The 18,210-nt window shown below is 41.1% G+C and overlaps 1 protein-coding gene across 4 annotated transcripts in view; it reads left to right on the top strand.

The window, feature by feature from the left end:
* Window positions 1–18,210, top strand: part of LOC147728937 (dual oxidase 1-like) — a 992,769-nt gene that overhangs the window by 843,798 nt on the left and 130,761 nt on the right. For all 4 annotated transcript variants that reach the window (XM_086959175.1, XM_086959177.1, XM_086959176.1 and 1 more), the window contains one exon: window positions 2,789–2,878. In XM_086959175.1, the coding sequence (XP_086815301.1) occupies window positions 2,789–2,878 (90 nt within the window). The remainder of the gene's footprint in view (window positions 1–2,788; window positions 2,879–18,210) is intronic.

Raw genomic sequence — 18,210 nt, 5'->3', positions numbered from 1 at the left:
TTATTTATCTAGGTATCCTTTAAAGTGGTGGGGATTATGAGGGAACCTTGCTGCAATATTTCCAAGGAAATTGAGGTCTATAGGCTTTAAGCAGAGAGTTCGACCTTAAACTTGTATCACGATAATAAGGATAAAATTCCATATGCAACTTCGAATGAGTATTTTTGCCATGGAAATTTGGGAACAATAAACAATAGGATTAATGGGCTATTGACCAAAGACCTAGGCAATTGAGAATAATACATGTATGTATGGGAGTAAGCCAGCATAAAATAAATGAAGGAATTGGGCGGGTTTAATAATGCAAATGAAATTAAAATATTCTATTGGGTGATCATTTGATTACTGTTGATGTTTCACAATCCTAAGCTGCCCACCACTGCAAAAGACACTAAGGGTCAGATGGACAACCCATTTTTGCGGCCCAGCGGGATCCTACTGTTTGCGACCGCAAAAAAGGGTAATGGCATGTACAAACAGTTTCCTCGTCCCTGGACCTGATGGCCTGCCTTAAATCGGGATCACCTCGCGACGTATGCCCTGCCAAATTTTTGGCAAAGATGGCCGAAGTCATTAATCCCATCGTGAATCCTATTCTGAACCGCTCTTTGAGCGAGGGCGTGGTCCATCAGGCCTGGAAGCAGGCGTTGATCATCCCTCTGCTTAAAAAGCCCGGCCTGGATTCGGAGGTGTTGGCTAATTACAGGCCCATTTCGCTTCTGCCTGCCTTTGCTAAGATCCTGGAGAAGCACGTGCACACGGTCCTCTCCGACTATCTGGAATCCTATGATCTGCTGCACTCCACCCAATCCGGCTTCCGCACCAACCTAAGCACCAAAACAGCGCTCCTGGAAGTTACGGAGGCAATTAAGGAGGTGCTGGACTCAGGAGGCAAAGCAATGCTTGTGATGCTCGATCTGTCGGCGGCCTTTGACACCGTCCCCCACGAGGGTCTCCTCGCCAGACTTTATGAGATCGGTCTGAGGGGGACGGTGTTCAGCTGGTTTCGATAATTTTTGGCTGGCCGTCGACAAACGGTCTGGGCCTCCTCCAGTTCCGCCGAGATGCCGTCACTGGGTGTCGGAGTCCCACAGGGCTCAGTGCTGAGCCCGACTCTTTTTAACATCTTTATGACCCCTCTGGCGGCACTGGCGGAATCTTTCGGGGCCCAGATCGTTTCCTATGCCGATGATACCCAGCTCCTCTTTACCTGTGGGAAAGGAGTAGATTTTGTTGAGGAGAGTATCGGGGGTTGCCTTGGGGCTGTTTTTAATTGGTTCCAGCTTAATAGCCTCAAGTGCAACTCGGATAAATCGGAGGTACTCTTCTTCGGCTGCAGATCAAACCCAGACTGGCAAGAATGGTGGCCTGCTAATATGTTTCCTCCTGCAGGCTCTTCCCAGTTAGCCAAGAACCTGGGGATTAAGATCGATAATGGTCTGACGTTGAGATCCCAGATTCTTGGCCTCACTGCTACCTGCTTCGGTCTCCTCCGGATGCTCCGCAAGTTTCTTCCTGTGCTCCCGGAGGATCACAGGAAGATAACGGTTCAGGCTATCATCGGCTCGAGAATGGATTATTCGAATATCCTCTATCTCGGCTTGCCGGAGTATCTGTTGCAACGACTGCAGGTAGTCCAGAATTCGGCAGCACAGGCCATCTTTGGATTACCCGGCCGAGCGAGAATCTCGGGCCTCCTGCAGTCACTCCATTGGCTGTCCATCCGGAAGCGGATAGTCTTTAAGGCCTTGACTTTGGTCCATAAAGCTCTACATGCTTCAGGAGCAAAATATCTCCAAAAAAGGTTAGCCTTTTACCATCCTGCAAGGTCCCTGAGGTCGGAGTCTTTGTTTCTTGCCGTGGTCCCTCGCATAAAAAGGGTACGTATAGGAGGTCGATCTTTCAGACTGCTGGCTCCGCAGCTCTGGAATACTCTGCCAGTGACACTTCGCAGTACCTCCAATCTGTTGGTGTTTAGGAAGGGCCTTAAAACCTGGCTTTTTACTCTTTGATATTAGTCTTGACTGTTAGTTTAGGGACCTCTCATTTTTCTGCCTTTCCTTTTCCGTTATGTTGTGATACAGGTTTGCAATAAAGCGCCGGGACCCTCTTTGAGTAGCCGTGCGCTATATAAGACAATAATAACATAACATAACAAATGCTATTTTGCGAGCCACTGACTCGCAAAATAGCATTTGTGACTCCCGCTATTAGGGAGGGGCGTCCCTTCCTAATAGCGAGTCACCATTCCATGTACATTTGTATTGCAACCGCAGTTGCGTCCACAAAACACTCGCAGTTTATCTCTTACTTCTAGTAGGTGGTAAACCACTCGCAAATGGGGACTCCTTCCACTTTGTGAGTAGGTGAGAAAATATTTTTAAAAGCAGGCAGCAGCCCCGCCAAGCATATTGCGGCCTCAAGACTGCTGCACCAGTGCCAGTGATCTCTAGCGGTTGTGGTCGTCCCAGGTTGGTCTGACCACCCTGGCCCTTTTAGGCTGGTCGGAAGACTGCCACCACTGCACCCCAACTAGTCTGGCAGTCCGAGGAACACCAGACTCGTAATAAGCCCCTTAGGCAAATTGCACAGAATATTGTAATGATTGACCAGAATGCATTAGCCTATGATAAAAAAACAAATGAAAAGTAAAGATTTTTTTTCCATTTTGATTATGCTGTCTCATTTCTGTGGAATAAAGTTGAAATTTGCCTGCCTGACCTTTCTTTTTCAAACATGATATCTTGCTGCTTTAAATGCTAATTCAAAGAATCCTACCTTTTATTAGGATTACCATAGAAGAGGAAGCAGATAAAAGAAAGTCCCCAACAGAGTTGCATGGACAGGAACCACTACGGAGGAGATTTGGCAGGAGTCGGTAGGCTTCTCTAAATGTGTTATACATCAACAATGAATTGTAATATCTAAAACATCAAACTACCAACCATCAACAGCAGTCATATCATATTATTTATTTTTTCTTAATATAATACAACTAAATATTTTTTCAATCATTTCTGGGCTTCAAAAGATGTTGGCGCAACAAATACTCATGATATTTAATTCTCTTTTTTAGAATTGGTTCACAGACACAAATATTAACCACAGTTTCTGTGGCTACCTGTCCTATGCCAGAAAAGTTGTACTTTAACATTATTAAAAATGAAAGTCTTGCTACAGTAATTGCCAAATTTGTATACGTGGCACATTTTCAGGTAGTTATGTATCCCTTAACGTAAAATATTTTATTGACTGTTCGCACTATGCAGGCAATATTTTAGGTAGGGCAACTCGCTGTGAGTGTATCAAAGATCCTGGTAACCTATTGCAATGTAAATTGAAAATTACAGGGATCTATATATCTATCTATCTGGCATACTCTGCACCTGTGAGAATGTGTGCTGGAAATACAGACCTCTGGATTCCAGTGCTATGCCCTAAGCCTCCACCCTCAGAGAGCCACCTGCTCACGATTGTGGTTTGAGATAGAACTTCACAATCTCCATTGAGGTAGGTACATGGAGGTGGGGGCATGGTGAAAGACAACACAGCAGGCGACTTCTCAGCGATGTAGTACAAATGTCTCAGGTAGGTACTATTTGTCAAGCAAAAGGGCATCAATCTCACACTCGTCACCACAATCTACGCACGGCTGGATTATGGAGGAGATGGCAATAGGCACACACCATGCTCAAGCACATACTGTAATACAGACCTGGAATTACTAGATCTCGTCAAAGGGATGGCAGTAACGAGCCAAGGAGTGCAGGGATCCCCTCTGCAACTTGGAGAGCTTGGAGACTGGAGCTGATTGTAGACAGGCAGGAGGACGCCAGCAAGTTTATACAACAGTTGAGCAGGGTCAATGAGTCTTGAATACACAGACGTATCAGCACATACATCTGGTAGCGGCCTGCAGAAGGTAGGAAACAAGAAGAAATTGGAGAAAACATCAGAGGTGCATGCAAAAAAACCAATGGAAAAATAAGTACAAACTTGGAATCATACAGCTAAGTAGTTGCAGGACAACTGGCCATTACAACTGTTGATTCTTAAATTCCTTCAATTGAGGCATTGCTCCAATTGTCTCTATGTTTATCTGACTAGGAAAGCTCGCCTATTCCATATTTGCAGCAGCTAGCAATGACCAGCAACCTAAATTCTACCATTCTCCTTCCTGCCCTTTCTCCTACATGATTCCCCAGGGATCATGCTGTTCTCAGAGCCCCTGTTACCAGCAACCCCATTGGGCTTCTTGGAATTAGTCATTGTGTTTTCTTAAGCGGTGTTTTCAGAGTTATACAGAAGAAAGCATAGCTGGTAGACCTGAACAGTGCATGCCCACTTATGGACTTTAATTAAAGCAAATAGGAGTGTAGATAGGTTTAGATGCCTCTAGTCAGGTGCATGTATATTTGTCCATCATACAAGTATGTTTTAAATTAATTCTGTACTGCGCGGGAGAAAATGTTGAGACCTTGTGTGTGATGCGTTAGCTTTCTTCCCAAATCCCTTTATTAATCTAATGTCTTAATTCTGAACCATCTGTGGACAACTAATCTCAGTGACTAAAAGGCTGGTATAAGGCTGAAGCCTGGCATTATTAGTGACTCAAATGGGTGCATAATAGAGAGAGAGAACGGATATCAGTTTGACTATATGGTGGTAACAACTGCAGACTACTGTGCTGACTTGGGTGTTGGGAGAAGTGTCAACATCAATGGTGGCACCTAGGTTTTTCACCTTCGCGGAGATTGCCAAGGTTTGCCTTGGGATGTCAGGGAATAGAAAGAGGGGGTAGGCTATGCCTACCTTTGGCCCCAAACATCATAAATTCAGTTTTTTTGTTATTAAGTTTGTTGAATTTTTGACTCATCAAGGCTTTTACTTCAAGCACGATAATCTGCAGATTTATGACAGTGAAGTTATTACTGACAAATTTGATATAAAAATGGGTACCATCATCACATGAGTGAATACCAACCTAAATGTTCTAGGAGAATAAATATATGTGACCTAATTTAAATATTAAAATTAAAATATTAAAATATTTTGAATTAATTATAGTAAGTTTATACCATTAGCAGTTTTTTAAATATATCAAACCAATATTTACGCAATTAAAAAGAATTACATGAATAATATTAACAGTAATAAAAATAATAAGTAAACAAATGTATTACTAGAAGCATATTTTACAATGAATTAATTTTAAATAAAGTACAAAAATACACACATCAGAAAAATACATTTGTTATAAAAACAACAATCAAAAATAAACAATAGTAGCAAAAATATGTAATGTAACTCCAAATTGAGCAAAAATCGGAAAAGTGCTTCACTTTGCACAGATTACGTTTACTGTTCCCACTACACTAGATGGACACTCCACTAGATGGACTAGCTCATTTCCAAGCAATGGATGAAGGACTGTGGTAGATTAAGTCTATGATTTATGTACTTTTTATTAATCCTTATTTGCTCATTAATATAATTTATCATGGTGCATTGTGGTCCATATATGTATGCACTTGCAATTATTGCCTCTTTTTTTCTTCTTTTTAGTCTCTGTAGGGCCTCATTATGATCACAGTAAGACCGACAAGCTCTCGGTGGTGGTCTCACCACCATTGTAAGGACATTTTCCACCCGCTATATTACAATGGCGGGGGGTTCAGTGGCGGTCGGAAACTCTGACCACCATGCATCCTCTGGCGCGTCAGAGTCCTTCTTATCCCCAAAATGGTGGCAGTGCCTATCAGGAACCGCTGTAGGGATTATAATGTCCCTCGCCGCCACCCTTTCCATGGTGGCTCATCTGCCATGGAAAGGCTGGTGGGGATGGACTTTGGGGGCCCTTAGCGGGCCTCCCTTCATCCCGGGCCCTTGATTGTGGGTTTGAGGGGTACCTCCCTGTTATGTTAGTTTCTAGGCAATGGTGTAAACATCCAGCTGGCACAGACCTTGCTTTGACTCTATTGATGTTCTTGAGTCTTAGGTCCTTGTCGTGTGGTTCTGGGGGCAGTTGGAGGCTAGATTTCATTTGTATCGGATGTCCTTTGGTGTTGCTGCTGTTATTGGAATAAAACCCATTTCTTCATTCTACATTTGTACGAGTCATCTTAACACTCCCTTTTTTCCATTACGGCGGGTGCTGCAGCCAGTGGCATATACCGCAAAGGAAACCCTTGACAATGCGACCGCCACAGTGGCGGTTGCATTGTAATTTGTCCTGTGGGACCCCTGACATTATGACGGGTGGTCCCCATCTCTGTTAGGATGGCAGGCAGACGTGAGTCCTCCCACATCCTAATCAGGCCCTATATTTTGCTGAATTGTTCTCATGAAAGCTTAATAAAAGATCATTAAATTTATGATACTCGCACTCCAGATCATCAAAAACAAGGACTTTCAGAGAGGTTAGAATTAGAATTCTCACTCCAGTCTAAGCAGCAGTAGGGAAAGTGTTAGAATTCGGAGGGGTTACATTTATTATTCCCAGCTCAACTAAAACATTAGAGAAGGTGTTGATTTCCAGGGAATCAGGGAATCAATTGTATTATCCATTCTAAGCACCAGTAGAGAAAGTGTTGGACTTTGCAAGTATTATATGTACTATCCCAACTATAATCTAAGCAAAGTGATTAACTTCGGAGTGGTTACATTTACTGTTCCCACTCCAAGTTAAACAACAGTAGGGCGTTAATGGGACATGGAAATGGTTAGAGAAACTATTCCCAATCCAATCTAAGCAACAATAAGAAAGTGTTGGACGTCAGAGAGGTTACATATACCAATCCCAGTCATTGCCATTTTGTAAAAAAACACATTTAAATACGTAACAACATTACATTTTAAAAAAATATTTAAAAAAAATACATAATATATAAAATATTCTTTTTAAATGATCAACATTAAATACCTTAATATAAATATATAATAAAATTCACTTCTTTCCCTTCTACCAAATATAAAGCTACAAACACCATAAACAATTAAAATATAAAAAATACACCAAAAATGCAATGAAAACAATACTTCAATAATAAAAATAATAACAATAGTAAATTCAAAATAAATCTTACAAAGATGTATATTAAATAGATGTATTACCCAATTATTAACTTATAAAATAAAAAAATTATTTGCATGCAAATAATTAATTACAAAATGTACATAATGATCTAATAATTGAATATTTAAATAACATAAACAATAATCGATACAGCTATTTAAATAACTTCCCATCCCATTCCTGTACAAATACAGCCCACTACTAAAATGTGAATTACTAATTAAACTATAGAAAAATAAAATCTTAATCAAAAATCATGAACTAAATGTAAATAAAATAACAATTAATCAATTTACACATTTACATTATTGATAACCAATTCAATATTTAAGTTACTGTTAAAAGGAAATTAACGTTAAAAAACAATTACGTATAATTTAATTAACTTTGCATCCTATTCACTTGTATACCCAACAACCGGTTTCTAAATTAAAAACTACTAACTAAACAACTCAAAAATAAAATATACATTTTGAATAACAAATCAAAGTAAAATAAATAAAACAACAATGAATCAACTAAGCAAATAACATAATTATTAGCTGCACATTTCAATGAATTATGATTATAGCTACACAGTCCTGCCAATTCTGATTCTCCTATATAAGATCATGTTGCAAAGAGATTCAGACACACTTTAGATAATGTTTGTTGCTAAATTGTTATTTTTCCCCTTTTTTTTATGATCTCATTACAAGGAATTTAATTTTATGGTACAAAGTTTGCAACATGTACTAGACTGGGATACATGAATATTTGTTTATAGGCAATCGCGGACTAACATGATTAATGATTATTATACATAGAACTACTGTACTGTTGCTGTTTCTGAAATATGATAATGAACTTTTAGCATTTACCTGTTTAATATAGTTAGGTAATGCACCCTTTAGAATCCATTGTAATTTCAAAAGACGCTATGGCATTATTTAACTCTTTCTGAAATATGTGACGTCTGGAATAGGAATGTTTTTGTTGTGCTGTCCTGTTGCAATGAATGCTTCTGGGAGCGAACAATTGATATATTTTACACTTGTTTGCTTATTGGGTTGTTGACTGAGATGGGAGCCCAGGTCAAGCAACAGCCACAATCCCTTGCAGGGTGAATCACAAAAAGTCACTAAAGAAACCTGTGCCTAACCCTGGGAAGCTTGGGACAAAAAGTAGTCAGGCTTAGCTTAGAGGCAATGTATAAATATTTTTCAGCACACAAACAGAAATAAAGTAAACACAACACAATACAAATTGAAAACCAATTTAGTAAAATAGAGTAAATTCTAATAAATTATTTGACATCAAAATGACAAATATCCAGAACTGGAGTTATAAATTTCTAAAGATTTTAGTAAAAAAGTAGTGTCTAAAATATGAAAGTGCCAACCTTGGACATCTAGTCTTGTGAGACTGGGTCAAAGTTGAAAAATGTGACTTACCGCGATGGAGTGCAGTTCGGACACACAAAGTAGATTGGGCCTAGTCTGTACTTTCCTTCAGACTTAGGAGAAATTCTGAGAAAAAGTTACTCAAAAGGTAAAGTTCTGCAGAAAAAGGCTGGAGGAGGAGGTGTACGAGGAGGGAGTGTCATTGTCAGATAGCCCTGGGCTGAAGCCACTGTGAAGATTTTTATGTTCTGACTTAGGGGCCGATTCCGATCGGAAGGGCTCCGAACCATGTACGGTATGTGCTGGCCAGATACCTTTCGGACCATGCCACTCTGATGTGCTCCATCGGAAAGGAATCTGACTCGGATTTCTGGATGGCTTACGACAGGCTCAGAGAGCCCGTCTGCCATCCAGAAATCCTTCAGTACTCCCCCGGTCGCCTCTTTACGACCAAGTGAGTACGATGGCAGTTTTCACTGCCTTTTCGTGCCGGTATTTCCGGCACAAAAAGGCAGTCGGAAAATGTCTCTTGGGGCCCCCAGCAGGGCCCCCATGGGTGCGAGGACGCCAAATGGTGGCCTGGGGGCACCTGTTGATCCCTGCACCTGGTGGCAGGCACCTTGAGGTACCGGCCACAGGGTGCAGGGATGAACTGCACCCCTGCTTTACACAATGCAGGCATGCATTCCGCTCAGAATGCATGCTTCCATTGTGAAGCATATGAATGCGACTGAACAGGGTTCGGTCGCATTGTACTTGCAGGGCTGTAACCGACGACAGCAGGTCGGTCGGCTATGGCTCCTGACTGATATCAGACGGACCTGAGTCCATCCGACATCGGAATTCGCCCATTAGTTTTCGAAATGAAAAATTTCTAAAATCTCCAGTAGGATGTGGCAGAGGGCTGTAGCTGAAGACAGTTCCATGAAGTCGGATACCCCTCTGGCTAAGGAGAACTGAAAAAGATTCACTGCTGGGGAGAAGAACATAGAAGGAGAAGCTGCAAAGTCAATCTGACTGGCAATGAACTTTGGGAGGATAGGCAAGTAAGTTGGTCCCGATCTCCTCCCGGTTCTCGGAGCACTTTTGAGACAAAATGTATCCAAGCCCTCAGTTTTGGATTGTAGCTTTCTGGGCACCTTCAGTACCACGTCCAAGGGTCCAGGACCAGAGGGACACTATTTGAAGGGTCAAGACTCACTCTTGTTGGGTCCCTGTATGGTTTCAAGATGGAGGAAACCTTTAGTGTCTCAGTGGCTCTGAACAGGAAGCCAGCAAACTAGCCCTTGTGATTCACTCTAGAGGCCCTGGAAAAGTTTAGTACCAGTCCTTGTACCCAGGTAGAAGGCAGCAGAAGAGCAGGGCAACAGGGTGGCAATCTAGCAGGGCAGCAGTCCTATAGAACATCAGTTCAGTGTAATTAAAGGGGAGTTTAAGGCATGGCAACAGGGTTTTCATGCCAAGTCGACAATGCAGTTTAAAACTGCATTCAGGCTGCAATAGCAGTCCTGAGACATGTTACTTAAGTGTGTGGAACAATACGTGTTGCAGGCCCACTAGCAACATTTAGGCCATGATTACGATATTGGGACACCGTTGTGGTCTCGGGCCGACTGACCTCCCGTCGGCAATCCCATCATCGCAATTACAAGTGACCGCACTTGGTGCGGTAGCAAACTCCCATTTTTCAAAGGGAGCTTGTGCTGTGGTCTGAAAGTTACTCCTGCGCAAGCTCCCTTGAGAAATGGGAGGTTCTGGTAATCCCTGCACCGCACCTCATGGTATCTGCCACACGGTGCAGGAATTAACATGGTGGCACCAAAGTTGCCCCACGGACACCAACCGGAGGCCACTGAGGGATGATAGGGGCCCCCAAAGTCTCTTTCCAACAGGCTTTTCATGTCAGAAAGCCTGACTTGATAAGCCTGTCGAAAACCGACATCATAATACTGATGGCAGAAATGCTCCGACTGCCTACAATATAATTGGGCGGTCGGACTGTAGACCTACCATTTCGGTATTTAAGCCTCTGACAAGTGGTAGCTAACCGACCCACATTGTAATTGGCCATTACATTTACAGGCCCTGGGCATACGGTGAACACTCTACAAGGGATTTATAAGTAAATTACATATGCCAATTTAGTATAAGCCAATGTAACCATGTGTTAGGGTAGTGAGAATGAACACTTTAGCACTGGTTGGCAGTAGCAAAGTACACAGAGTCCTGAAGCCCAAAATAAGTGCTGCAAAACACATAGAGGAGTTGAGGCAAAAGGACTTACAGGTCTAACACATGGGTTTAAAGTTTATTTGCCTAACTGGCATAATATCAAACACAAAATAAAATTGGAATTGAAATATTTAATAAAAAAATATTCAATTTGCATTACAAATGTAATTAATGTTAAAAACCTGTAATTTATACATATTTTAACTTCTCAGCCTATTCCCATACAAACCCAACACCCACTACAAACATATGTTACTAATTAAAGAGTAAATGAATACACTAAAAACCAGAAAGTAAACTTAAATAAATGAAATAACAAACAATGAAACAATGTTTAAAATTAATAAGCAATTAACTATACAATTTGCAGTAAAAAATGAACATTCAAAAACAATAACTTATTTTCCTATAAACCTAACAGCCTCCTACTACATTATAAATTGCTAATTACATTGAACACGATTTAATTACACCCTCAACATTTAAGAAGTACATTAAAATGAACTTGAAAGATTATGTTAATAAAGTTAACACTTAAAATTAATTCACAAGCTAATATAGTAAAAATGTAACAATTTTTATTACAACTATATTAAAGTAAACGATATTAAATACAAAAAGATTCTTAACACCTTGAGTGCTCATGACGAGCTCAGCTCATCATGAGCCATGGCCCTCCGGTGCTCATGAGGAGCTGAGCTCGTCATGACCGCGCCCATACAAGGGAACGCTCGCACGATGGGCTGATTCCGCTGATGTGCTGAGCATTCCATGGGAACGGGTGTGGCCATGACGAGCTCAGCTCGTCATGAGCACCGGAGCGCCGTGACTCATGACGAGCTGTGCTCGTCATGAGCACCGGGGCGCTGTGAGCACCCCCCACCCCCCAGCACAGCGGGGGGGAAACATCCCCGCAGTGAAGGGGTTAAAACCAATATTATAAACATAAAAAATTATCTAATTACCTTTGATATTCTGTTAAAGAATATTTTTGTAGAGACAATATTTTTGACATAATATTCATGTCAGAAGATATTTTTGAATCGATAATTGTGTGCTCACCACCCTCTTATGTTAGTGTGCATTTCAAAAACATTAATTGAGATGTTATGTGAGTATTTTATAAGAATATGGTACTTTAGGTGTATCCAGTTATTGGTATAGCATTCTTGGAAATTGGATTACTGGTAGGCCAGCGTGTAAGACCCCACAATTCTTGTCAGGGTGAAACAAAAGCAAACCCTAAATTAACCTGTGCTCAACCCACTGGAAATTTGGCACAAAACCAGTCAGGCTTAACTTAGAGGCAACGTGCAAAGTATTTATGCAGCACTTCAAATAAAAATAAAGTAAAAATATAACACAATAAAAATACCAGACTAATTAAGACAATAGTGTTATAAATTATTTGAGACCAAGGGGACGAAAATCCAATGAGTTGCTTCCGAGTTATACAACTTCAAAGATTTCAGATAAGTATAGTGCCTAAAAGCACAAAGATCCACTCGTGGCTATCTGGTCGTCCGAGACCAGGTCAAAGTGACAAGTTCAGGTCAGCCACGATGGAGCTCTGGCCGGAAACAGAAACCAGGTTAGTCCCACTGAAAGAGTAACCTTCAAAAGGCCTGTGTGAAGAGTACTGCTCACGGTGGAGGGGGCCTTGATGATCAAGGAGAGTGTCGCGGAAGGTCGTCGCTGTAGTGGGAAGATCCTGTTGGGCATCGCTGACACGTCATGGATGGAGATTCGCTTTGGTGGTCACAGGAGGCTGTTGTTTCAATAGTGTGTATTTTAGATCAAGCGTTGCTGGGCTTCACTGGTGGTCGTTTTGACCTGAAAACTAAGGTTTACTGGAGCTTTGCCATGGCGGGCAGCAGTAGCTTGGTGCATACAGCCCCTTTCACAGTCACAAAGTGCACAAAACTTCGAAATGTCTTCTTTTTTTAAGGGGATCTCAACTAATACCACACAAAGAGTCCAGGACCTGAAGAACACCTCTTGGAAATGAGGTGCTCACTCCAGCAGACACATATGTTCCATTCCAGTAGGGCTCAGGCAGGTCCAGTTGCAGGTACAGTTGCAGGTACAGGCAGCAGGCAAGCTGGGCAGAAGCAGGGAGCTTGTTATCCCTGTAGCGCAGAAAAGGAGATCAGTCAGGTGACCCTTGGAGTCATTTCAGCCTGGTACGAAGGATACAGGTCCAGTCTTCCTTCCCTGTAGGAAGCATGCAGCAAGGCAGCAGAGCAGCATTGCAGCAGTGTAGCAGTTTTTCTGGCAGCAAAGCAGCACAACACTTTTTCTTCTGTAGCATCCACTTGGTGCCGGCTTTTAAGTAGGAGAACGTTCTGAAGGTTTCCACCCCCAGAGGTGTTTGGAATTTCCTGCCTCCCTGCCCTGGACTCAGCTTGTCTGGAGACACAAAAGACTAGTATCAAAGCCTTTGTGAGTGTGCTCACGCAGAATCTTGGTGTGGTAGGATTCAGCTCCGCCTACTCTCAAGTCAGTGATTTCCCATCCCACCAACACGTATTCCCCCTTTGTCTCCCTGTCTGGAACCAATACACAAAGACCAGCTGCCAGCTACAGTCATGTGACACAGTGTACCGGCTGCAGGCACCAAATAGTTGAGACTTTTTGAAAGTGTCATTTTCAGATTTGTGACTTACAATCTGATTTTACCATAAAAGAGGAATTTAAAATACAATTGTCTAGACACCGTACTTGACATTCCTGTCTGATCCCAATTGATAGTAATCACTTATTAAATATAATAAGGTAATCCAATGTTATTCAATGGGAGAAGTACGCTTTGCAGTAGTGAAAAACACATTTAAGGGTTTGTCACTACCACAAAATGAAAAAGTTAAAAGTACATGCCCAACTTTTAAAATACAGTGCATCCTGTGGGCTATTTCGGGCCTACCCAAGGAGTGACTCACATATATTAAAAGGAAGGTTTAGGCTTGGCTTGCCCGGTTGAAGTTTTATTTTTAAAATTGCACACACAGGTTCCAATGGTAGGCCGGGGACATGTTGAAAAGGCTACTTAACGGGGTGGCACAATTAGTGCTGCAGGCCCACTAGACTTTATTACAAGTGGGGTTTTGTCCTGCACTGTGGCCGGGTAGGACAATGTTTAGATTCAGAAAAGAGGGAGGACCCGGTCACTGTTTTTGTTCTGCTATCTTTTTTATTCAAAGCAGAATCGTACACTAAGGTATTTAATCCTTAGGTGTATATCTTTTATTTATTTGGATTGTTCGAAAAACAATAAAACTATTTTTACATAATTACGACAGTCCGAAGATTTACTTGCTGTCCTACACATAGACAATTATATTTACAAGTACTACAAACATACATTACTATAAAGCACAAAAAATTCGACGTTTATAACAATTTGAAACAATAACATTTAACAAACAAATTTCATTTTTGTGGAAGTAACCTGTCCACTGCTTCTGTATCAGGCCACTAGGATGCAACTATTACTCTGTTTGGCCTGATAGCGCAAAGGCAAACATCACAATACCATTCAATTGTATTTCGTCGTTTGAAAAAAGGCCTTATGCGCAACAAAACATTCGGATTTAAGACGAATGAATAATAAGCCAATGAGCCGACGCGTTTCTCAGCCTGTCTCTCTACTTTTTCAGGCTCTTCTTCAGGGCTTCGGGCTGGGTACCTATATGAATGTAAGTGAAGGGCATATTTAGTTTGGGACCCTCACCTATGTTGTCACTAACTTAGTTAAGCATCTACGTTGTTATTACCTTGTTTTTCGGATTAACAGTTATCTTGATCGTGTCTCTGAATTCTTGGAGGACTCACTGTGTTCTGCAATGAAAGCAGCGGTATAGCGTCTGTTTCCTGATGTTATTATGTGGTGCTATTTGATAAGAATCATTGTACGCACTATTGAAGGCTTCACCTTCGAACATGACACCATCAGATGGACCCACGTAGAATTATCTTAAACTTTGCAGCACAAACATCATTCAAAAGATAAGAGGTGGCGCCCCGCTTTTTGAACAACTAGGTGCTCCACGCCTAATTGAACATTAACAAGTAAATGTTTGCCAATGCAGTAGCCTGCCGATCATCCTGACGTTTTCCCTCCAAATAAAATTCATTTTTAAAAAAAACATGTTTGTTAACTTTGCAGCCCTAACGACAGTCGACTTAATAAACCGAAAAATACAGACTAGACGAAAAACGCTCTGCCTGGAAATCACGTGAGTGAAGCGTACAATGATTCTTATTAAATAGCGCCACATAATAACATCAGGAAACAGACGCTATACCGCTGCTTTCATTGCAGAACACAGTGAGTCCTCCAAGAATTCAGAGACACGATCAAGATAACTGTTAATCCGAAAAACAAGGTAATAACAACGTAGATGCTTAACTAAGTTAGTGACAACATAGGTGAGGGTCCCAAACTAAATATGCCCTTCACTTACATTCATACAGGTACCCAGCCCGAAGCCCTGAAAAAGAGCCTGAAAAAGTAGAGAGACAGGCTCAGAAACGCGTCGGCTCATTGGCTTATTATTTATTTGTCTTAAATCCGAATGTTTTGTTGCGCATAAGGCCTTTTTTCAAACGACGAAATACAATTGAATGGTATTGTGATGTTTGCCTTTGCGCTATCAGGCCAAACAGAGTAATAGTTGCATCCTAGTGGCCTGAATTGAATTGAAAAAGCTTTATTCGAGTTATACACTCATAAAAGCACTGGCATATAAATTCATACATTTTAAAACATCAAACATTCTGTTACAGCAATTTATAATTGAAAATACATAATACAAAGGCATTAAAATTGTTACCGATTGGAATAAAATAAGCTTTTTCATACTATGCGAAAACTAAATGCATGTTGAGGTATGGGGACCTCCGCGTTACGGACCATTCCCAAAGTTTACACAAATAAAACTCATACCATACATGTTACCCGCATTTTGTGGTTTAAAATTCATATACAACTCCCAGTAGATATTTGCAAGATTTAGTCAGACAAATATAAAAATGTAAAATTCAAAACACATTGGGGAGTAGAGCCCGCCTCCTTATGGACCATGCCCACCCCAGATATTTAGCTGTTCCAACTACGATGGACATTTCAGTGGAGGAACAGATAATTCTCAACCCCTCCACACCGCTTCGGACACCAAGATTCCTACATACTGGGGCCAACCATGATTTTCTTGGGATTGCATAGGACTCACATATAAACAGGAAGTGTGCAAGTTTTTTCATTGGGGGCCCCACATGACGGGCAGCACAAACCACTACTAGTTCTCCAGCCGGACGTCAAGCACCTCAGGGGGAGAGAGCCCGCCCTTAACTGGAAAAATAGTTTCCTGTCTAATGGGACAGTTATGCTGTCCCAATACTTTTCTAGGGATGGGCTTTGTTTAATTTCTAGAAATCTTCCCCCCATTGATTCCAAGGTTACGCTCCTCCATAGTTTCTGGTCAATGTAATCCCAATATATTTCTTTAATATTGGTTTTACTAGGGAATACTTCCCCAAGGGGGTTTTCCCATAATTTGGAGAGCCCAAGTTCAGCAAGAACGTCCCTAAGCGTTTTTAGCCATTTAATTTTACGAAAAACATCTAATTTGGCTAATGCTAGGAACCCCTCGGCGTAGTGCCTTATTTCCATGGTTGTCCAAAGCCGTCTCCAGTAAAGGATTGGCCTCAGTCGGGCACGGTCCCTGAGCGATTTTCTGCCTAGATCAAGGACAAGCGGTATTAATGGGGTGCTTTGGGGAAGACTAGTTATCCCTCTCAAAAACTTGTTCTCAGATTTTTGGATGGTGGTAAGACTCTCAAAGCCCCAGACTTCGGCCCCATAAAGGGTTGCGCCCAAGGCTTTGGCGTCATAAACCATAAGAACTGGTTTTATGGGCCTGGAGAGACAGGCTGAGAAACGCGTCGGCTCATTGGCTTATTATTCATTCGTCTTAAATCCGAATGTTTTGTTGCGCATAAGGCCTTTTTTCAAACGACGAAATACAATTGAATGGTATTGTGATGTTTGCCTTTGCGCTATCAGGCCAAACAGAGTAATAGTTGCATCCTAGTGGCCTGATACAGAAGCAGTGGACAGGTTACTTCCACAAAAATGAAATTTGTTTGTTAAATGTTATTGTTTCAAATTGTTATAAACGTCGAATTTTTTGTGCTTTATAGTAATGTATGTTTGTAGTACTTGTAAATATAATTGTCTATGTGTAGGACAGCAAGTAAATCTTCGGACTGTCGTAATTATGTAAAAATAGTTTTATTGTTTTTCGAACAATCCAAATAAATAAAAGATATACACCTAAGGATTAAATACCTTAGTGTACGATTCTGCTTTAAATAAAAAAGATAGCAGAACAAAAACAGTGACCGGGTCCTCCCTCTTTTCTGAATCAGGCCCACTAGAAGCATTTATTTTACAGGCCCTGGGTATGTGTTGTACCATTTTACCAGAGGTTTACAACTAAATTAAAGGTGACAATTAGGTGTAAGCCACTTTTATCATCTTTAAAGGAGAGAGCGCACAAACCTTAGCACTGGTTATCTATGGCAAAGTGCACAGAGTCCTAGGGCCAACAAAAACAAGATTAGCAAACATGGAGGAGTAAGGCAAAATGTTTGGGGAAAGGCCACCCTACGGCTGACAAGTCTAACAAGCAATTAATAGGCAATTGGTATTATATGATCAGAACTTATCTGTGTGTTATTTTCAGACATATTTTATTATCGCCAAAGTTTTCCAAGTTTCACTATCTCTGCTATCTTTAAGGGTAATGTCAGTGGTATTAAGTGACGTAAACATATGTTCCATTACCATTAATCTATTTGGTATACTCTTCATTCATTTAAATTATTCTTCAAAATCTAAAACTACAAATATTACTGATGACCTTTGCCCTTTGATTTTCAGTCAATATAGGTGACTGCAAAGCCGTGACTGTTTAGACCAATTTCTCACTGAAAGTTGTCATGAATGGTGGTTACCAGTGAGGCGCTTTCACCCACTATTTAAGATGACATAAGAGGGTCCTGCCAAAGATCCTACTAATGGTAAAAGAATAGTCAAGTGGATCCTCACTTGCTAATAGTAACTAAATATCATAATGCTAGACCAAATCATGGCTAATCATACTTTGGGGAGTTTTTTAGCATGCCTGAGATCAGGCCTAGGATTATTGAAGATTTGCAGAACTCAAACTGATTCTCAGTTGTATTTGCTGAGATAGTGCTAAGGCAAATATCCTGCATCTTAATTTGCACGTTGGGCACTGCCCGGACTGCGGATGCAGAAACAATCAATTTGCTGTTGCTCCTTAGGTGATATGCAGTTGAATTTGTGATGCATCTTGGAGGACTTTCAGGGACTAATACCCAAAACAATGTATTACTCTTTTGTGTCATAACCTGCTGCATTAAGGTATGATAATAACAAATATGTCGACATTTCAATAGTAGCTCATAATATTAATCTCTTGTAAACCCACTGTT

The sequence above is a fragment of the Lissotriton vulgaris genome, chromosome 2_2 (assembly GCF_964263255.1).
Source record: "Lissotriton vulgaris chromosome 2_2, aLisVul1.2, whole genome shotgun sequence".
In the NCBI taxonomy this organism is placed as follows: Eukaryota; Metazoa; Chordata; class Amphibia; order Caudata; family Salamandridae; genus Lissotriton; species Lissotriton vulgaris.
The sequence above is the reverse complement of the archived record's forward strand: the minus strand, read 5'-3'. Positions and strand labels throughout refer to the sequence as shown.